Source organism: Sipha flava, unplaced genomic scaffold (genome assembly GCF_003268045.1).
Source record: "Sipha flava isolate LNK unplaced genomic scaffold, YSA_version1 196_pilon_pilon, whole genome shotgun sequence".
NCBI lineage: Eukaryota > Metazoa > Arthropoda > Insecta > Hemiptera > Aphididae > Sipha > Sipha flava.
Window position 1 is genome coordinate 126897 of NW_020272770.1, and position 24828 is coordinate 151724.

The 24828-nt window shown below is 27.9% G+C and overlaps 1 protein-coding gene across 3 annotated transcripts in view; it reads left to right on the top strand.

The window, feature by feature from the left end:
* LOC112681749 (diuretic hormone receptor-like) overlaps positions 1 to 24828 on the top strand; it is an 80160-nt gene that overhangs the window by 33091 nt on the left and 22241 nt on the right. For 2 of the 3 annotated variants that reach the window (XM_025552052.1, XM_025552053.1), the window contains exons 2-3: positions 18486 to 18591; positions 18831 to 18990. In XM_025552052.1, coding sequence (XP_025407837.1) covers positions 18553 to 18591; positions 18831 to 18990 — 199 coding nt within the window. In that variant the 5' untranslated portion in view covers positions 18486 to 18552. Of the gene's footprint in view, positions 1 to 16815; positions 16914 to 18485; positions 18592 to 18830; positions 18991 to 24828 lie in introns of those variants that run through there. The other variant, XM_025552054.1, reaches the window with a different exon arrangement.

Genomic DNA, 24828 nt, shown 5'->3' on the forward strand with positions numbered 1-24828 from the left:
TTGGTATTTATTTGAATTGAATAATCCGGGATTTTTCCGTTTTATTGAATAATGCGGAAAACTGCTTAAAGCGGAATTTTTTGTGGGTCCCATGCGATTCCGCTTTAGATAGTTTTCACTGTATTCGATATTATAATGAATTTAGAATAACACATATTTTCTTTCAAACTTTTAAACAGAACCAACATATATACACGAAAATATTATAATATTGAATATAAGACCATAAAAGTTGACGTATCATAAACTTGATAATGTTTTTCTATATTGAAGGTCACCCGGTTAAGTAATATCAGAATCTAGTTAACAAAATATGAAATTCGTTATACCGAAAAAACAAAAAAAAAAATAATAACTAATAAGTCAAAGTTAGAAAAACGGGTGTTATTAACATTTTATTTCATTTACTAATAGGAAATTACATATTTTTCTCTCTTACCAGTTTCAGAATAATATCATCCATAATGTTGCAATGAAACAATAGATCGTGAGGGAACAATATTATTATACAACATCAATATTTGTGTTGAACCTACACTGTGTACATACAATTCAATTATGAATCCCATTAAATTTAACAACTATAATATGCATTTCAGTTTAAATATAATGATTAATCATACAAATTGTATGTATTTTAAATAACTAATTGTCTAAGGAAATTCAATTTATCGTTTATGATAGTACATTAAAATCTCTGAATACCATATAAAATAAATATATAAAAGAATAAAGAATTCGTATTCTTATTGTTTAGAGACGTACATTTTCTGTTTTTGTCGAATTTTATTTAATATTTTCTTGGATAACGCATTGGTATAACGACTTTGTTTGTAAGTTTTCAGTAATGAAACTATGATCCGAGAAAACCAGGCCAATTTGTATAGTGTTATGATCCGAATAGAGATTCACAAAAAATCACATTTAAGTCAAGCCAATATTTATGACTTTCCATTTACGATATTAAAAATAAAGAATATTCATTCAGCATTTCAACGATTGTGGGACGACAAATATTTTTTGATCAAAACTTACTAATGTGCTCTAATCTACTTGTTTACGCTCTAATGTAATAGAAATTAAAAAGGATTGAATGATTTTAATTTCGAAAATGTGTCAAGAGAACATAAACATTGCGATTGTCGTCTCTTGTTTCTTTCAATTATGGCCTTTGATACGAATGGGTTGATTGAATGTTACCGAATAGTTTGTAGTGTCAGGTCGAAGTAGAAATCTGTACCTGGTGGAAAACCGTTTCATCGTCGTCCATGGTGTAAGTTGGTCCGAAAAGATTTTAGCACTGACAACATGAAATACAGTTACTGTCGTTCCATACGGTACAATTTCTCGGTTTTTATAGATAGTCTTTGGCGAAATACATTTTAGCGGCTACGTGTTTCGTGAAGGCCACACGAAATTCAGTATCTCAGTGTTTTGTTTCCGACTATAAAGTCTCAAAAGTTCTACAACAAATGGTAAATGGATAAAAACTAAAAAGGCCGTTAATATATTACGAATGAAAACGAGCATGAACTCTGCTTGTTTATAAGGAAGCGACAACGACCAAACACTTTCATCTATTAATACGGTAGGTACTGTTCTGAAAATAAATTTCATGAGGTTAAAACTTTTGGTCTAGTTTCATTAAAATGTCTGATTTCCCTCACAGAGAACTCGAAATTAAATTGTTGAATAATTTATATGTATATTATGATCGGATAGTTTATCTTAATCAATACCTTAATATTCGTTCATACGATAATGAAGTATGTAAATCAAAACATTAATTTTAGGTTCTCGAAATTATTATTCGAAATACGATATAGTAAATATTTGTGTGTTCCAATGATATTAATAAAAAGTTTTAGTTTAAAATTATGGTTGGTTGTATTTATTTTTTAAAAAAAAAACCGTTTTATTGGAAATTAAGGCTTTTCAAAAGTTGTTATATGTTACAACACCATTTCATCAGAAAGTAGATAATATAGTAAAATACATTTCATGTTCATTTAACGTTTCGAAAAAAGAATTTCAAAAGAATCATAAATCTGTTGTTAAAAATTTCATTATTTAAGTTGTATTTTTGTTTCGACTAAAATAAAACTAGGATTATTTATAAAGGATTAATGGCGCTTAGAATACTTATAGATATTAATTATGTTTGTATTTTATAAATACCATAGTTCCACAAGTTTAAGATTGTGAAGTTTTAAAATTCTGAGTTTAATAGTTATCTATATAATACATGCATTATACAATATTATAGTAATATCACATACATTCAAGTCGGACCTAAAAGTATTCGTGGATGACAAAAATTCAACATTTTTTTAATGATTACTAAAATATACATCTTGTTGCAAAATTTTATCTGATCTAAGAAATTGTATTTATCATCAATCATGATTTATGACGCTGAGAAAAGTTCCTAGAGTACATTTTGGTTCAAAAACAGCGCTATGAGTTGAAAATTTTTAGAAATTGCTGGGCCATTCGATTCTTTTTATTTGGATAAAATAGTTTTTTAAAGTTACATTATACTTTATGATCATACTTGTAATATTAGGAGTGCGCACGAGGTATGTAGTGTATGCTCTTGCATACCCTGCGGGTAGACACATGTTTTACGAGACATATAAACCGGAGCATCCGAGTTGGGTCCCAAATTTTTATAGGTACTACATTAGTTGGGCGAATGCAAATTCCCACACGAAATAAATTAGACCCGTACATAAGTTCTTACACGAAAAAAAATTACACCGAACACAAAATTCCTTCCCACTTTATTCAGATAGAACTGACAACTTAAATGTAATTGGTGTGGTTAAAATTTTTTTTGTTTCCATATATCAGTGGTTCTCAACCGGGGTGACATGTCACCCAAGGGTGACATGGACACAGTGTAGGGGTGACACGAAATCTCCACAGGAAAAGGAAAAAAATTAGAAAAAAATTAATTTTAAAAAAACCATATTATTACCACAACAGTCATGTAAATAGCATACCTTTAAGTTTACATCTTTATATTATTTAGACCAATGAATACGTGCAGTATTGTTATTAACGCAAAATCGATGTATTATCGATTTTTTTATCGACTTAACCGGGATCGTTAGTTATTTTACAGTCGTTAGATATGTAGTATTATTATATACAAATAAAACAAATAACAAGTAAACAAATCTTTAAAATTTTCTCTTTTTTTTTTTTTTAATTTTAAGTATAAACTTTATAATATCAATGTTTATTGAACAATGCATCTCAATAAATTGTAGGTGTTCTACTGTTTTCTTCTGTTATTATTCTTCTGTTTTTATTGTTTTTGTTATTTCAAGAATTATTCTAAAATACACAGTTAAGATTATTTATTATTTTGATGTTAGGGTGACGCGGTGTTTAATTCTAGTGGCTAAAGGTGACATGAATGAAAAAAGGATAAGAATCACTGCCATATATAATAATATATAATAAAAATGAATAATATAACGTGTATGTATATATGGTCTACGTATTATTTTTATAGGTATAAAATAATAATAATAGAAAAAAATCAAATTTTATTTGGCTTATTGCGAAAGCTCAAACACTTTACATAATCATACTATGTAATTATTTTTAAGTTATAATCTGATATTTTATTATTAATAAAGTTTTGTTTTTTTTCTTATTTTTTACTTATTTTTTGAGATCTATTGAAATGTGATGTTCTTATCTTTATATATATATATATTAATTTGAAACATTTTTAAAACTTCTATTATTTTGAATATATTAGGATGATGATGATAAAAATTTGAGTTGAATTCAGAACTTTCACAAGCGTTTGTAGTAAGGCTTGGATCAGAATTAACACTAACCCATGTACTAGGGGAGAACGTACTCGTATCATCGATGTAATTAGTCATTAAATAATCGCAAAATTCATTTATTTTATTATTTTCTGGTTTTTCAGCCATGAAATTATCTATAAAACAATCTCCAACTTCTATTGGATTAAGAAACGTAAACCAAATATATGTACCAGCCACTTTCCTAATTCATCATTTGCAAAATATAATTCTTGCGCAAACCCTAAGCTCTGAATTTTAAAGTAACAAGCTTGGTTCAAATGGAAACGACATCCCCATATTTGTGCTGCCGGAAATATAATATTTATTGCTTGGTGCATTGATATCTCAAGTCTACAACAAATTTATTTGGGTTTATTCTAATTGCATTCATTTTTTTAATAATTCAATATATGTTTTCAATGTTTTATCCGGTAAAAAGCAAAACATTAACGGAATATAAATATTATTTTTTAATCCATGAACTGTATATAGTTGAGTGAAATTTTTTCACAATAATTAAAAGTGCCATCCATGTAAACTATTTTCAGTTTTTTCAAAAATTCAATATTAGTATCACATGAAAATATAAAAATCTCATTTAAACTGTCATTTTCAAAAATAAAGTTTTCACCTTTATTTGTTTTTACATTAATTGAATTCAAAATATTATGAACTTCTTTTCATGAATTTGGTATTGTAGGATAACAACTGGCTCTAGCATTTTGTACATTTCTAGCTTTATATCAGACATTAAAAATTACCTTCATTTTTATTTTGTGTAAGTTCTCGTTTGATAATTTTTGATGGTTTTTCAACAACGCTGTCTACTGCTTTTCTTTTACAAAAATTTCATATTTTTTGCCGATTTAAAGCAGTTTCTTCCTCATGACTATGTACAGAACACGTATTTTTATTTTCAACTAATTGTTCACTATCGATATAATATTTAGCACGACATTTATTGTTTATATACACCACGTATATATATTTGTTGTAGCGGTGTGTTTCTTATAAAATTTATAATTGTTATGGACTAAAGGAGTTTTTCCCTTTTCACTAAACATGTAAGAAATAATTACGTACATTTTTATAAATTGAAAATTTTTCATATAAACTGTTTAAATGTTAACTCTGTTAGTAATGGACGAGTACCGCAATCAATAAAATGAACTGTCCATACTATTTCGTATTATCTAGCCAATATGTATTAAAGATAATTCTAGATAGAATGTAATGCATTAAATTGTATCGCCACTTGGGAAAATATCTACATATGGGTATATTTTTCGTTTAGCTTCAAATAAATTATTAATTGATGGATAATTTACCTTCGATTTTGTTTCTTAGCTAAACATAAAAATAATAACATAGTATGACTATTTTGAAGTGTTTAATTAAATAAAATATGATTTTTTCTATTATTATTATTTATTTTATACCATACTTAATAAATTAACTAAATTAAATTAAAAGGAAGCTTGTGTTCGGTGTAATTTTTTTTTTTCGTGTGGGAACACGTACGCCGTACGGTTGTTATTTTTTTCGTGTGAGAACTTACGTACGGGTATATATTTTTTTGTGTGGGAATTTACTAAAACCCCCACTAGTTAGGTCCCGACTTATTTTAAGTACTTCACTAGTTGGATCCCCGATTTTTATAGATACTATACTAGTTGGATCTTGAATTATTTTAGGTACTACACTAGTTCCTTAATATTTTTTGGTAAGTACTATATTATATTAACATTTTCCTTCCCATTTTAACAGACTTAGGACTGTCTGTGATCTATTTAGACCACAGGTATGGTTAAAAATGTTTTTTGTAGTTAACTATAAAACTGTGTAAACTCTAAATGTCTTATTTTCAGATTATTTGTATATTTATAGATTATTACAGGTAATCAATTCATATTATACTAAATGTATCATGCATTAATACATTTAAACCATCATCATTTAAATAGAATATAGCAAAACCGTGCGTAAAATTTTACTGTCTATTACTCGAAACTTGAAAAGGCACAAAAATTGGTTTTTTATTTGTTTTATTCTTTTTACAAATTTTATTATATATTATTCGATCGTCGTACCGATCATTAGTTTTTATAACGTTACTTTGTTATTTTCGCATACGTGTCTTTACATATTTCTTTCTAAATTATTTTCGAGCACCAATAAAAAATAAAACATATTACTCAGTGAAACCAAATTTAAATACGATATTCTATTGAGATTTAAATTCGCTAAAAGATTGAAAAATCAGTCAATTTGTTTACAACTGTAAGACATTTTCGTATCCGACGTGACAACTTGGAATTGGCAATTCCACTGCCGGTTTTATATAATACGCATATACTTATATATTAATATGCGTATACCTCTGCCATTCTGCTGTTACGAAGGATGTTCATCTACTTCGATGTAACATTAGAATTCCATCATTTTTGTAATAACCATACCATATTTTGAGTATTATAAAGGTTTATAATAACACCATAACGATAACTAAAAACCGTGTGCTGATTTTTTGTTTCTATGTGCAAACTTTATGAAAACGAACGAAATAATTTTATTATTTTTAACAGTTGTGAAAACCACTAAAACAATTATTATTTGAACTGCGTTAAAGCTGTCTTAGGTTAATATAATAATATTTTCATTTTTGGGAATGCATCCAAGTCTTCATTAGTGAGTTTTGACTTTAAGTATGGATCCAAAGCACTCTACTAAAAAATATATTGGTACATTTTGTTAATTTATCCATCGAAACATACACATGAGTCAGATACTATTGCCAAAAGCAATATTTATAATTATTGTTCCTTCGTTCGTAGATAAATCATATATTAATCATTGAACGAACTATTTGAAACAATTTACTGTCGTAATGCAATAATACGTGTATTGTTACCTTTATAATTTAGTTATAATGTATTAAGAACAATTTCTTATAATTACTGATTATATAGGGTATAAGCAAATATATCAGTGTCTTATTTATCGTACTTTGCACAATTCATTTTTTTTGTATATATACATATTAAATATATACTACATATTATAATATAATTTATATATATATTAATAAATATCAATCATCAGAGATTAATTTCAAAACCGGTGTTCGTTTGTCGATTTAGACTACGAGGCATTCCACAGAAAATCCCTTGATAAATTTCTATAAAACCAGTCGTATTTCATACGAAAAAATATGATTGAATAAATTACGTTGTTTTCGTATTATATCAATGACATCGTATTCATATGAAAAAATATAAAAGTTCACGCCCGCACGAGATTTTCATATTTACATGTAAAGTATTTTATTCGTTTAGCATTACGAAATAGGATTTTTCGAAGAGATTTAATGCTGAAAATGATAAAAGTATTATACCGCAAGTAGTAAAATTATGTTTTGACATTTTAGTAGTTACCTATTGTTTTTTTATAGATTCTATTTTAGACAGAGTATTGCAAAAATCCAAGTAAATAAAAAAAAACATTGTGTTGGTAAAGTTATAAAATTTGATTATTTTTTATACTAGTTTTAAACAATTTTAATTATTATTATTGTTTATTTTTTTTATTAATGATACAATAATACCATTATCTTTATTATGTTATGTTCGATGGGCAACTAAAATTCTACAAACCGATAACTAACCAATAACACAAATCAGCATCAAAGTCAATCAATTTTTCTTGATTAAGTTTTCAATATATTCTCATTTTTATCACTGAAACTACATAAGTGTAATTTCATAATCTTAACTGCAAATAAAATAATTAATAAAAATACTCGTATGTCTTTAAAACCAAAAAAATACGCTCAACTTGTTTAAATTCAAATACCTTATGGTCGTTCTTGTATTGGCATGATAAAATTTTGATTATAACGATAATATTGAACAATTGCATCTATATTCTATGTAACACTTGAAATCTAAGATTATATCAATATACACATAATATTTTATTATTTATGTTTATCATTAAATACATGCTATAAACGTAAATTCTAAAATAACGACGGTTCATAACCAATTTATTATTCTTATGACTATGATTGACTCACATTGTTAAGTAGAATATATCTATATCTTAATCAATTTCAAAATCACTATGAGATTGTAACTTTATAATACATAAAGTACTCGTTCTAAAAATTGATATTTTATTTGATGTTTTCAATTTTTCTCCACCAGTTTTTATTTTATAATTTCCTTATTAAATTATCACCAGATTTATGTATTTTAAGTACTGATTATTCGAAAGTAATCATTATGATATTTCTTCAAAATTATACTATATAATTATAATATATTATATAATATTATAAGTATATTATTTTTGGCTAAATGGAATTATGAGAAAACATAATATTGTCTTGAATTTATTTTCAAAATTTTCAAAATTGTTACAATAATTTTATTTGTAGCCATAAGTAATGTATATTGATTTATTTTTAGAAACAATATAGGTATTACAAAACAGTTAAGGAAAATAATGACTGGCTTTTTATAATATTATTATAATTTTTACACATTTCAACGAAAAAGAAAAAAGAGACTTGATAAATTAATGACAAATATCGAAAGTGTATGTATGTTACATTATGTTAATACATAATACACATAAAAGGTATGCGTATATGGTGAATAATGAATAAAAGGTGTTTTTTTTTAATTTCGTGATTTATAACATATTGTATTTTTTTTTTTTATTTATTTATTTATTTTTTTTTTTTTTAAATATTAAAAATCGATTATTTAACGTAGTATATATTATCATATAAATCTACATATGTACCACAGAAATGTTTTTCGAACATGAAATATGCGATTTTTAGCTCGCTGCTCTGGTTTTTAATACTTCATCGGCATTTCTCTTACTGCCTTCGTCACATGATTCCAACCGTTTTTATAGGAACTTTTTATTATTTATATGTAAACATTTTGCTAGTCATATTTTTTTTTTTTTTCATACTGTTATTACCACGCAACGCTGCTTTTAACATCAAATTCGTAATTTTACTTTTTCCCCTTTGTTTTCTACACACTGTAAATCGTCAACTAAATTATATTGTGTTTTTCAGTGTTTAGTGCAGTTGGCTATTCATCTATGTACCATTTCTAACTAAAATATAATTCGTTTTAACAATACTACTATGGTATCCTAGACAAATAAATTAAATTTTTTGAGAGTAAATTTCAAAACGTCTACGACATTATGTTTGTATGCAAATTATTGTTGAAAAATTGGTTTTGTGTTTATTCATATAAACATTTAAGGATTAGTTTACATTGTGCTTGAAATGATATAAGACCAGTATTTTAGGTTTAATAATAATGTATTTTACTTTGCTTACCAGGAACACGAGTTATAAATAGAGCTAAAATATTTTATTATTATTGTATTATATTATTTTATTATTTTCCATGGCTGTTGATAAATCATCTAGGAATAAATTAAATTTTTATTAAATGTAGTAATTGGTAATGCAATTTGTTGAGAAATTATTAATAATTTAATTCGTTATATAAATGCATTTAAATTATTTTAATTGGTTGACATTTGGAAAACTATATTTACCAACATTTTGCAAACTTTGTGTGTTCTTTTTTTTTAAATTCGTATATTATTGTAATTTTTGGGGGGCCCTCATATTAATTTTCCCCATGCCCTAAAAATCCCTAACAAATCTTCCAACACACTTTACATTACGTAAAATTAAGATCAAATCATAATTTTGAATGACGGTTTGATTATTAGATTATAATAGAAGTTTTTTAGTAATATACTTTTCACCAAAATAAGTTGAAAGTGTATATTAGTTTTAAAATCTGATTGTTTATTTCTTGTATGGTTTAATCCAACACTTAAAATTAGTTAATACTATAGTAACAACAAATATTACAATAAGAAATATTAATATAAATATACATTTTAATAGAATGTAGCAACATAAAATAGTAGTAATTAGTTAGATACATAAAATAAATAATATAAAATATAAATGAATGATTGGTTGGTGATTTGAGATGATATTTGTATAATCTTAGATTCTAATGTTCAGATTGGTTAGCCATTTTTTTGCAGCTGCTGTAACCTTGTGAAGGTGTTTCATTCCGTCTTATAAGTTGCGTACTGGACATTCTTCCACGATGTGATTAGATGTCTGGTTATTACGTCTGCAGTCGCATTGTGGTGTATCCCTAAGTCTCCTACAGCATATTTCCCGTTTTCGTGGCCAGTCCTAAATTTACTTAAGGGCATTCATTCCTTCCGTGGTAGATGGAAAACCGGGGTACTTTCCGTAGGTTGTTTAATAATATTACATTTTTTAGGGTTATATAGTCTTAGTTATAGTTGGGTTTGGTGTGAACTTCCAGTTGTTATAGTACTTATGTATTTCAATCAGGTCTTCCGTGAGGTCTTTTTCGCAGAGTTCGTATATCTTTTCTTGATATAGAAGGTTTATATCGTTAGCGCAAATAAATTTATTCGACTTGGTAATGGTTAGGTCACTTGTGTATAAGTTGAATAGTAGGGGAGATAAAGCAGAATCTTGTGGCAGTCCATTGTTTAGGGTTTTTTGCTTACTTTTTCTATCACCTATAAGTACTGTGAGAAATCTGTTGCTCAACATACTATTTATGATACCATTTATTATTTTGCATGGTATAACCCGTAGGAGTTAAGCGATAAGCCCATCGCGCCATACTGTATCTTAAGATACCGTGAGGTCTATAAAGGCTGCAGAAGATTTTAGCACTTTTTCAAAATAATCTTCGATGTTTGTGCTAAGCGCCAACACTTTTGGTCGCAGTAATTCCGATATAATCTAAATCCAGCCTGTTATATTGTAATAGTTTTATTCGCATTTCTACAATTCAATTATAAATAAGTCTTTCAATGATCGTGTAGTTAACACTCGGTAGGGATATTGGCCGGTAGCTTTCGATGTCATCAGGTTTCCCCAGTTTTAAAATATCTAGAATTTTTGTCTTATTGAATTGCTTCCAGTGCATAGTATATTTAAAAAGAACGCTGCTAACTATTTTTGAGTCATAGGTCCACAATTCCTTAGGAGTTCTGGGCACACTCGTTGAGAGTATCTCCGTTAGGATCATTATTATCATAGCCCCAAAATTGGTGATGGTAGTTAAACACACCGGCAATCATTCCAGGGTAAAATCTGATTTTAGGTTTATGATATTACTAGCTAAATTACTTAATTTCGTTGGAGAAATATTTTACTGTTTGATACTTAAGTACAATTTCTTAAAATGCTATAAAGTTTATACCATAAATATAAAGTTATTATTATAATAAATATAAGTTATTACTTGCGACGTTGAGGTAATACTCATTATTAAAATTTTAGTTAAATCGTTTTTAATATTAATTGCTATGAAGTTTTTAATATACAATAAGAACAAATTTATTAATGAGTAGTAGTCAATTTATTGCATCACTATCAACCTTCTTAATTGATTGACTATCTTGAATCTAAAAACGAACGGATTGAGAGATCCAGTTCTAAGTTATTCATTTATTTTATTTCAATTTGATGTATACATTAGTTTTATAAATGTACTGTATTTTTTTCCGTTTTAAAATTACATAATTAAAATTTTCGTTATGAAAATAAACTAAGACTAAACAAAATTAAATTTATATCTAAAAATGTTAAATATATTAAATATTTTCGAGAAAATTATAAGAGTGATATTTCTACAATTGAATATAAATCAGTTGTTTAAATGAAACAATATATATTAACTGAAAAATAACTTGTTTTTAAATTTTAAATTACAAGATGAACAGCTTATTTGTAAAATTTACAATTGGTTTATAGATATTTTAACTATATCATTCATATATTATATTACATATATTATATATTATATCATTTATATATTTATGTTTATGATTTTCATTTATTTATTATGCAAAAATTAATGACTGAACTACTCGTCAAACCATTTAACAGTGCTTGGCATAAACAGGTGGGTGTTAACGGTACGTATTTCGATTAGCTCGTGAAAATTAAAATAAGATGAGATAGTGGTTATCCGGTGGTCTTTAATTATTGATCATTAAATGGTAATGTGTATATGATACGAAAATTTGAATAATTATAAGAAAACGTTGTGCAAAAGCCAAGATGGACAATAAAATGAAGTATATTTTATATAAATTAATCTTTCTGTACAAAATAACGTAGATGAAAATTTAACTGTGCCTGATAATTAATTTTATGTTATTTATAACTTTGTCAAACAATAACAATATTTTTAATTATAATTTGTACAAAATATAACTAATTGCTCAAAATATTATGTTTACAGTATAGTTATTAATCGTCAGTTATAACGCATAATTGTAATTGTATATATGTATAAATATTTGTACAAAAGTATCTACACGAAATATTCCAGATTTTACATTCTGGTTATCAAATATTTTAATTTGAACCATTTAACAAGTATACATAATTTGAATAGTATGCAACTGAATTTAAATATTCCGAAATTAATATTATAATAAGCGTGGCTGTGGTTCTTTGTCTGTAAGGAGAGGTAGGATAGCAATTTATTTTTGTTTGGATACCATTTACAATAATACAGTTTTATACTTTGATTTAAATGAAAGAACGAAAGGCTTTTAACCCCATATAATTTTTTTATTTATTTATTTATTTTTTTTATTAAAAGTAATATATTTACAATCTATACAAACAAAGTATAATGAGTAAGTGTGATGACTTAAAAACTTAAAATAACATTAATTATAGAGAAGAAAGGAAGGCTCCTAGCAATGCCATATGACAAGAAATTAGGGTTTTAATTTTTTAATATTTTTTCCTTAGTTAACCGCTTTTTTTTTAGGCATTGAGCAGATCTCTTGGCCATTGTCTTTTTAACCTTCTAGGAATGATTGAGATAGAGGACATATTTTTAATTGAAGGATTTGAATGAGCACGAAACAGGGACTGAGACCTTAATGGTTTCAACGGTTTAGGTAAGGGTTCGGGTTTTTAAAATATTTTTTTAGGGGTTTAGGTTAAATTTAGGGATTTTAAATTTAAGTTTCAGTTCCAACCGGTTTCTAACCTTTATTTTTGTACATTATTTTTTCAAACTAGAAATTTTAATACATGAATATATATTGTATACTATTGTTTAGTATTTGCAGGCGTTGATTAAAGTGTTCATATTAATGTTAATTTTAACCTCGGGTATAGAAAAATAAAAGAATTTCTCATGTGCTTTGATAACAGATGTGTTAATCTGAGTAGATCTTTTTATTTCTATATCTTTAACCAGCATCTCCTCATATATAACCTGGTGGGAACTCAGGTGCCTTTTCAAATTTGTTCCATGTTTTCCCTTTTAAAATTACAGGTACATATTTATAAATATGTATATAATATCTGATTACCTAGCTATATCAATTAGATTTTCAAAATATAAATATTTAAGGAATACAATATACAAACTAAATTAATCAAAATAAATATTATTTAAACTTTTCATAAGTAATCTGCTACAAAGCTATACGTACAGGTGAAGAGCAATTACTGGTAAAATCATAGGTACTATTTTTTATTTTGTAGATAATCACATAATATTCACATTGGGTATTTTTAACATAATAGCGAGTAGGACCTGAATAAATTACTTAAGAGTGCACTATTATAGTTGATGGTATAAAAATAAACTATAAACTATAAAGATAATGTCGTTTTGTCTATTTACTTGAATATGAAATTGTTATATACCATTTTATTACCATATTATTTTAATTATTTTGTCAATGATTTTAAACTTAAATTAAAATTAAATGAAACAAAAATGTGTAATACTTACTTTTATTTTTCCATTGCAACTTTTACTAACTAACTCGTTTGATTTCTTATCGTAAACAAAATATTTATTAACGCATAACACAATATGACGACCCATAATTTTAATTTGATACTTTTAAACTAATAAAGGTAGACTGCGTGTTCATACGTCAGCGACTAAATAGCAAATATAGCAAATTCACCACTGAACACCGATATTCGATAATAACTAATAACGATAATACGACAAGCAGTTACAGAATCCTGGTGTGACGTTGCAATTAATGTATTATCAGCAAATGTATCAAGGAAGGTGAAGAGTGTTTTTGGGATGTCGTGAGTGAACACAGAATAAAGAAAAGGGGCGATGTTACTACCTTAGGGGACACCTGCGCTAATACGATAGCTGTTTGAGTAATTATTTTTTAGACGAACCTTAAAAAAGCAGCCAGATAGGTACAATTTTATTAATAGGAAATATGGTGCTGGGAAAAACTTTTTTAGTTTGAAAAGTAGCCCTCATGCTAGATCCAATCAAAAGCCTGTGAGATGTCCAGAAACACAGTGGGGCAAAATTATTTCTTCTCCAGTGCGATGAAGTTGGTAGATAGTCGAGTGATGGGATCTGAAACCAAATTGAGTGTGTGAGATGATATTATTATAGCTTCAGTGGCAATGGGGATGAATCTTTTTAAGAGAAATTTTTCAAAGATTTTCGAGTAATTTGGGAGAAGACTTATCGATTTGTATGATCAGGGTCGGCGAGAGGGTAGGGCAGGGAGGGCTAGAGCCACGGGGCCCATACGCCTGAGAGGGCCCGTTGTTTCAGCCTTGTGTACAATGTTTTTGTTGTACCAAAGCATGTACAAGTGGTCTTGGTGCGTCTTAGTCAAACAGTTGCAAATGGAAGGGGGCCCGGAACCCCTGCAGCCCCAGGGCCCTCAGAAGTTCTCGTCGGCCCTGTGTATGATGCTAGGTTTTCAGGAGGTTTATTTGGCTTGAGAATGAGTATTACTGTAGAGTGCTTCCAAGTGTTCGGAAAGAAAGATAATCTTAGTATTGCATTGTAAAAGTGAGATAGGTACTATGGCTTTACGTGGTAGGTTTTTTACTGTATAATTCGTTATTAGGTCATGATTTGGAGATTTTTTGGCAGGAATTTTTTTAATTCTTCATTTCCAACCAATGTTTTTATTTGGTTGTAGAATATTTGTTAGTTGACTTGTGTAGTAATAAATATTGGTGGAGGGGTTGGTGGTTGGATGACATAGTTGGTTTGCATTTGGCCATTTTCGATATATTTTGTTTATTCCTCTATGACGTTGAGTGCTTTGTAGTAGATGGGAGTGTTGTAGGTAAATTTGTTATGGTTTTTGTTGTTTACTTTTGATGTAGGTGAGTTACCTGGGGATATAGAACATTTTCCAGTTTTGATTATCCAATCTTTGCTATTAGTTTTTTGAGTGTTTTGAGTGTTTTCAGCTATGACAATTTTTAATGATTTCACTTCATCACTTGAGCCGCTCTGTATACTGTTGCATGCGGAGGACTGGTTGTTGATAAGCGTGTTATTCTTAGGCGGCATTGCCCCGCGGAGATAACTACGATACCAAGGTCACGTACGAGTACGCTTAATAGATATCGGTCTAATTAGTTTTAACACTTATTTGACCGTATAGGTTTTCACTTACAGCCGACATAAATGACAGTTTTATGTAAATTCGTGGATCGATTTCCTTGAGATTTTGATCAAAGTAAGAATAAAATCGGTTACGAATTGCACTAGATATTGTATGCATGTTGCAGAGCAATTTACAACGATGTGTATTGCTACGCTGACCACAGTGGAATGACCATATAATTTAAAAACAGTTATTATATACACTCAAAATATAAATTTGAACAACTATAGTGGTTACTCTAAATTTCATTTGACTATTAATCCCTTTTACGGAGATTTCAAAATCATATTTTTAAATCCAGATATCAACTTAAAAACAAGAATCATTACGTTTTCTCAACCGCTTACCACCGCGATCGCATTAAATCCAAACCGCGGACGCCTATAGAATCACCGTCAGCGTTCAAAATTATTAATTTATTAATACACATTTACAGATGCGCATGACTGTACAATACGAAACAAAACACGGAGCGTTGAGGCTATGACGCAATTATTCAGAGTTAATAAACCCGTGTGTGCGCGCGTAAATTGAATTATTTATTTTACACATCAAATAATATTACCGTACGTGATACCGTAGGCGGTCGTGTCTGCCACGTGCATTATGAACATTGTGTGCATAACGCGAAGTTTTAACTGAAAATTTATTATAGTTACGGAAAATGCAGTTGCAAAGGGAATCACGGGGGTAACTTTAATTTTTAACAAGCGATGACCAAGTGATGCCAAGCATGGGTTAACTATTGATGGAGCAGTTTCTTCGTGAGTGGATTGATCGATCGGAACGGAGATCTATACGTCTACGATGTGACTGACCTAGGAGTCGATCCGTTGGCCAACTATAGGCGTATTTTAGGAGGCGAAGGGACGACCCCCCCCTGAATTCGTATTTAAGGATTTATTATTAAGGATATTATATGTGAGATATACATTTCAAATTTTTTTAATGTGGATGATTTTATAACGAAATCAAATTACGCGTGGCTGTGAATATTGAATTGGGCTTTTTGTCGGGTCCATACTTAGTGAAAAATCAAATAGAACACAAGCGTAAATTTCAAAACACAGACTGGTGTTAAAAAAGAACTATACAAAGTCGATTCAAAGTGGATCTGACACTAGATTAAAAAAAAAAAAAAAACATAAATATTAAGGATTCACCTGATTTAAATATTATCAATAATTTTATTTGTAAATTTTAAACCTAAAGTAAAGAAAAAAATGTTGTCGCCCCCCCCCTAGAAGTAAGTCTAAATATACCCTTGTGGCCGACCATAACTCGACGGATGACTTTTGTCCGCCGACACCGCTACTACCGACCGACAGGACGCCCGCCCACAACTCCCTATCAGCCGTTCGACCGCGGCACAACGAGTGTTCTCTGTGTTCTGCGGCCTCGCGTTTTACAGCTATGATAATACGTGTACAAGATCGTTGTTCAGAGTGAAACGTCATTGTTAGTCGCTATTAGTTACTAGTTCAAGTTGGACATTGTACGAGTTCACAATTCAAAGTTTAGTTGATTTTAACAAAGCTACTAAACGAGGTAGTTTTATTGTTTTTTTTTTTATTATATTAAAAGCTTTTAATCAGCTTATTAACGTTAAGTTAATTTTTTTTGTGGAAGTGCTGAACGCTCTATTTCTTGACAGTGGCATATAAGAGAGGGAGAGGGCGTTAAGAGCAATCGCCCCAACCCATCAATCGATATGCTAGTGTAGGTATTTGCTATATAATTAGCAAGATTACCAATTGTTGATTGTTATTTTAAATAAATATTGTTTTTTAATACCTAATGTATGTTGTGTATTTAATTTATGTGTCTACGACCCTTAACATTTTTAGGAAGTTTTCAAAAATGATATTATGTAAATTTTAAAAAATGTACCGGTATTAGGTTCAAAAAATATTGTTTTAACTCCCAAGGTAGATCTAGGATTTTTTTAGCGAAAGGTAAAATAAATATAGCCTTTAACCTTCTTGAGTGGGATTTTATTACTCCCTTCTTCCATAAAGTTAAGTCAGATATGCCACTGTTTCTGGATCTTAATATAAATCAAAATAACGTGCATAATAACTCATAGATATAGCTTTTTTATAAATACTTGTATCATAATATCATTCAGTAAAAAAAAAGCTTATATTTAACAAAGATAAGTATTTTTTTTTCTGTGAAACTTTTCTCTTTTATAAGTATATAGAAAATATAAGTAACTTTTAACTTGACTTAAATTTGTCTAGATTAACTTAATTTTAATGAGTTGTAAGCTTATTTACTCCGTTTATGCATTTTGCCTGTTACCTTAGAACGCGATGTTCGTTGTTATTTACGTTTAGTCGTTACTTGGGTACGGTTTATTTTGTATTTCGAAGTGCTAATACGCAACTGTTCCTGTGGAATAAAATTCACCATAATCAATGAAAATCAACTGGTCGTCAACAATTTTCAGACGGAATTTTATATCGTTTTTTTATTCTATCGAACTACAATAATTTTTATTTTCTTTATCGCAATTTTAATCCGATAATGGAGTTAACAATTTTTATTAATGTTGGTAAAGTTATGATAACGTTTGAACGGCAGCCAACTGTATGATTAATATTTTAATAAAACGTTATAGCGTACGAACAAACATTTTTTTTTTTAATTTCGTTTAATTATCATTACTAGATCGGAAGATTCAGATAGAATGCAACTATATAGACATTCAAACACGCTGGGGAAATATATACGTAAAATTCAAAATTTACCAAAACATCTGTTGTTTTTGAATCGGAGCAAAAAGTTTGCACACTGTAATCGGTGTTACCGATTCAAGGATAACTTAATTACCTGTCATTGACGTTGATTTATGTTGGAGATCAGTGACCTCTGAACATTTAGTTTTTCAGGTAGACCGTGATTAAATCACTCAAAGTCTTTTGTTGATTAAATGGTAGTCCTTTATACAGTATTAAGCGTGTGCATATATTATACGTGTCATATATGATTCATAAAGCATATGAAATTATGGTCTATTACATTTTCTATTTTTTTTTTTTTTTATCAATAGGTGTTTTTAACTAAGCGATTTAACTGAAATAAACCTAATCAAATATGATATTAATCGTTTTTCAGAAAACGGCTTCATGACAATAACTTATATTTTCAAAATCCTTAACCGACTTCAGCATGAGAAATCATAATGGACAATCTCAATGACACTTGGTCACCAAACGAAGAAGTAAGAATTTTGATAGTAATTCTAATAGAGTAACCACTGATACTCCCAGTTGTTATCATTTGGACATTCGTGGTTATAACCGCGGTATCGAAATCTTAACCAATAACACTTATAATAATTTTTAATGATTCATATTGACTATTGAAGAACACGATTTCATAGGTATCGAATTCATCACATTACGTGAACATGAACTTTCACATTTCGTTGCATACAATTGGTTTGTTATTTATGTTTAGGCTGCTGTAAAATGCAGGTCTTGGTACGATTTGGATGATCATTGGAACGGGTGTAACGCATCGTCAGATACGCTGATATGTTGGCCACCTACCGCCGCTGGTGTGATCGCCTATCAGCCGTGCTTTCGCGAACTCAGAGGACTAATATACGACACTACTAGTAAGTAAAAATAACGAACATTTTATTAGTTACATTTTTAGTCATGTACGTAACGATTTTGGTGTATAACAGTAGTACACAAGAATACTGAGATATTCAAATGATAAGAAATATGAAAATGAAAAAATATTTTAATACGACTGTTGTAACGAGCACAGTCATTGTTGTTATTAATATTGTTTGTATTATTTATTGTATTTCATTATTATTGGAACCATTTAGAACAATCGCCACTTTCGCTATGTCTCGCCATGGCTCTCCGTCCAATTATAGCTTTTCTCCGTCCCTGAATCCTTGAATCTTCAGATATTCTTTGACACGGTTGTCCTCTCGTTCTGGCTACCACATTGTATACTAATCAGGCATTCGTTCTCCACCCATGTCCTGCCCATCTAAGCCTTCAGCTTCTTAGACCGCCAACTATATCGGTTTTATTAAATAATTCCTTTAGTTCCGCGTTCTTTCGTCGTCCGTATTCATTGTTTTTAGTATTCTTTAGTATTAGAATATAGTTTTACTTCAGACCACGGTAATTATTTCTGTAAATTATTGATATTTTAATGATTTTCATTTAGAATAACTATTTAAAGTCATATTTATTTAATTGAAATAATTAAATCACTCCATAATAGTCTCCTTGTAAAATCAAATCGTCTAAGCTGATGAGTCTCTATGAATAAAATTAAGACACATTACTTGAATAAAAAAAGTATCTTGAAATATTTGTTTAGTTTTGTTTTAATGGGAACTGTTATTTTTATTTCGAAATATAAATATTTTAATTCAATGTTAATATGTAAATATATTTCATATAAATAAATAAATTAATGATTTAGTCAATGGAATTTCATTTAGAAATTTTATTTTGAAACATGGTACATAATATTTTCTTTGGATGATAATATGAACATTTTTCGATACATTTTTATTCGTTCCTGAATATGTCTATAGAAATAACGTGCACGTTAAATTTCCTAAAACTCTATTTTAATAAATTAAATTTTATTCAAACGATTGAAAAACAAAAATAAATAACCGTAAACATAAATAGCAGATTAATTTAAATGATACAAACATTAAAACGCATTTATGAAATGAATATAGTAAATTTATTAAATACTGAAGTACAGTATAGTACTGTATATAATCATCCAAAGAAAATATTTTGAACAATAAATTTGCTCTTATGATTACTATAATTAATGCTCAAATTCTTAACTGGTTTGTAGACCATAATTAGGATTGGTATGTAACTAATATGACTAAAATCCTATAGGATAAATTTAACTCTAAATAAACTATCTACGAGTCGTTTTGAGAATATGGTTTTCAACAACTGTACTTAAAATATTTCATTCTAATACTTTGGGACAGATAATTTGAATCGATTATGGCCTCTTTCACACTAGCCACTCATCAACGCTGCTAGCAACGCCTTTGTGATGCTGCTAATGTGCACCGGTAGTCTTATGAATACCAGAACATATAGAATATTTAAATAACATATACCAAAAATAACAGCAAAAAACAATACAAAAGTATACCACTGACGCTAACCATTAAAATTTTCCACCCATATAGTCGTATCAGCGTTTGGGAACATTCGCCAACACCGATGACTAGATTATTAGGTTTTCCCCGATAAAAACTGATCCATGAATAATCTCGAACGCCAAGAAAATATATAATGCAATTAAGATGAATAATAACCGTTGAAATCGTTTGATTGAACGCACATTAATCGCGTATGACTAAAGTGCCACAAAAGCACCACAAATTTTCTACCACTAAACGCATTGACTAAAATAGTCGCGCGATTGCAGTCGCGTGTGAAACGTCTAATCTGAAACTGTGTTTTATTACGAGGATCTACTTTTAGAGGCCACGTTCTGCGGTGAAGTTGACCACCGGACATTGCATGTGATTCTTCCAGTCTGTAACTTTGGTTTTGCGTGAAACCATTTGTATGTTTAATGTTTTTCCACCAGCAGTGCTTCCGAGAAGCACTGCTGAACGGTTACGTGTGAAAGAAGTGTGTGATTGAGTTATTCATAAACGTTCATGGGTGATGGATCAATGTTTAAAAAACTATTATCTGATCAAATTGTTATTGTTGTAATACTTTACTCTAACACAACTAATACAGTGACTTATCGATAAAAACTTCTGTCCAACAAGTCTAACTGTACATATTATTTTCATTTCTTAATTACTACCATATGCTTTTGCAAAGGTATATTAATTGATTCTATTAATCAAGTTTTATTCCGAATACATTTCATTTTACCAAGGTTAACTTAGTAAACCTGGTGTATTTAAGTATTTTTTTTATTTTTTTTTTTTTTTATTAAAATTATTTTAAAATTATCTAATAAACTATAATACTATAGTAGTCATATTCAGTTAACTACAAATTGTTAGTTAATAGTTTAATAAGTTATGTAATTTAGTTAGTAGTTATGTTAGATTTTAGCCAATTAAAAAAATCTTAACCATATTTTATGTACCTTAATTTAACGAAGGTATTCCATTTTATGTAAGTCTGTTAAAAAATTACAAAATAATATTGATCAAGTTTTTTTCGCTTTATTTTAATTGATTTGAGCAGTTTATTATGTATGAAAATAAATTTAAATTAAGAAAATTAAACGAATTTATTATATTAATATATTGCACAAACGATATTATTGATTTTCTCAAAGTCCAGAATAAATGCACTACCATGTATTATATTATACACCTAATACCCAATAAATAATTTTAATTTATAAAAGTTTTTTGATTAAAATGCATCGAAAACTTATCGAAACCCAATCGGTCAAGTGGAAATCCATTTATACCATTGCATATTATTTCTGAAAATTAGTTTTTGTTTTATATACGAGTATACCATACAAACAACAATTATCATTATCAGTAGTACTATTTTTAATTAAATCGATTGGCTTTTAATTCAGAATACTATATTTAGTCCAAGAAACCCGAATTAAATGATAGTACAAATTTTTATTATATACAAATTTTAAATATTATTTCTTTATTATTTCGAGCTAATACTTAAGAGTCCAAGCGATGCATTTTTGTACACAGGTTAAAAATAAATAAAAACTTAGTCACAAGAAAGTTTTTATGAAACAAAAAAATGAGTTAATTATTATGGGCTCAATGAATATTTAATTAAATTGAATTATTCGAGTATTTGAATATCAGTATTTGACATTACAATATCAGTATTTATCAAAAATAATAATAATAATAATAATAATAATAATAATAATAATAATATTTGAATATTAGATGCTATTGTTAAATATTTATGGAATTTTTATCTTAAAACTTATGATTATCGCGTCAACTGGTTCATGACTTATATGTATTCGAAATTGTATATACTTTTCTATATCCTATATTGGTATGACGTATATATATATTGTATGCTTCTAATCCGTAAATAACCTTTCAAATTTCATTTTCATGAAATAATCTAGTATATTTATTATCATTAGTCAGTTTTTTTGTTATTTTGTTGTTATAATATATTAATATACTAAACTGTCAATATTCTGTTTTCAAGAATTTTTTTTAAAATTATACCTATATAGTATTCCTAATCTTTTACATAATCTACTAAAAGGGTAAAGGAAAAGGGATACGTGACCAATGGAGCGATAACTGGTTGGCGAATTAACGAAATAGTATAAGACTTCGGATGGAAAAACAGCAAAAAAAAAGTTATTGTAGAAGTTGTCGAATACTGATATCCGAATATCTGAATATTCAAATTATTCAACATAATACTATTTGAATTGGAATAACCGAGTACTCGAATATTTGAATAATTCCCATCATTAATAATTACATCTGTATTTTATTAAATTTTTTTTTTTTTTTAAAAAAAATCCGGTAATTCTGTTGTTTTAATAATTCGGAAACCTTGACCTTTATGAAAATTATAATTAAAATAATGAACAAATTGTAAAAAAAAAATCACTTTTAATAAAATGTATAGTTCTGTTATTAAAACTTAATAATTTAATAAAAATAAATAAATTTCACTGCGTATATCGTAGCATTAATACTCGTAAATAATGAATGACTATTTTTTATGAGCATTTAAACGCTATATATAAACAGGTCTCGATTCAAAACTCATCAAATTTCTACGTGTCTCTAAAAACTTTGTATTTAGCGGTCTTTTATTTTAAATGAAATACGTGAGACATCCATATATATGAGAACATTTATTTACACAATATTAGTGTATGGTCCATCCATAAAAATAAATTAAATTCATTTAATACCAATATTTATTAATATATATATATATATATATATAAAGAATTATTTCAAAAACCGTTAAAATCATAGCAAAAAAGTTGAACAGCATTCATAACCATAATTTTTCATCAGTAGGCTCGTTCTTGACAACTAATAGAACAAGTTAAGTATAATATATTCCATAAAATTATACATTTTATGATACATTTATGCAAATTTATTATACTCAAATGTAATATACAAAAAACAAAAACAGTTTAAAATTCTAACAGCTTCTTTGTGTCGCCCGGAGTCTTATAAATATGCAAAATATTGTATAACAAACCGTATCAATGGAAACCAACTGAAACCCCTTCATCCATACGAGTGAAAATGTGAATAATAAAAGGTTTAATTTTCTAGGAATACGCCGAACAGAATATTGCATTGCACTAGTTATTTGTTTTATGCGTGGGAATTTAAATTCAACATGGCCTCACGACAATTATATTATTTTACTATTTTACCATATAGTTAGCTAAAGTATATTGATTATTTGTAATGGAAACTTAAAATAAAATTCAGCTTCTACATAGCAAAGCACATAATACATTCGTTTGATCGAAAAATTATCGTAACTAACAATTATAGTACTTACGTTATGTTAAATTTTAGAAAAAAATAATTTTCATAACTAATTATTAGTGAAATATTTAAAAAACCATTATTAGATATTATAACATTATTTATTGCTAGGCGAATACTTGAACTACCTTATTCGTATTATTATAATCGTACTTTGAATAAACATTTATCATAATAATATTATTGTAAACATCATTTTTATTATGTTTCAAAATTTTATTTATAAATTTGTTTTATCATATTATAACACTACGTGTTTATTTCGAGACAAATGAATCAAACACTGTGATTAAAATACAATATTGTGTAAAAAATATGTACTTCAAAACGCTCATCGAAAAATAAAAGAAATTTTTTACTGGTGACTATTCTAATGAATAATGATTAACTTTTACGGGAAAACCATTGCATTGTCAGATAATCTGCCCCGACTGGCAATACTACTCGTCATAACGTTTAACTACTACATTCAGGTTCAATAAAATATGAGTTAATACAATTTAAAAATTAAAACATTTTAATATTCGATTGCTTTCCTAAAAAACCTATTTACCCTTTATACTTTTCCTACCGAGAGGTATTAGAATATTATACTTTTAGGTTTATAGTTTTTACTATACTTAAATTATTAATTCAACTGTAATATAATAATATCAAATTGAGTTTATTTTTTAATATTGTCAAACTTTACAGCTATCTTATAAATTGGTAATTTTTTTTATACAATGACGTAGAGTATGGTAGTTTTGCAGATTTTCTTATATTAAATTAATAAAGTTAAGCTAAGTTTAATAAAGTTTAATAAAATTAAATGGCGTTTCGGTTACAAATTATTAAAAATAATTTTTCTACAGAAATATTGATGGAAGGTCTCAAAAAATACTATAGTATATTGTGTTCAAATTTGCAAACAAAAATTAATTTCCTAATGGGAGT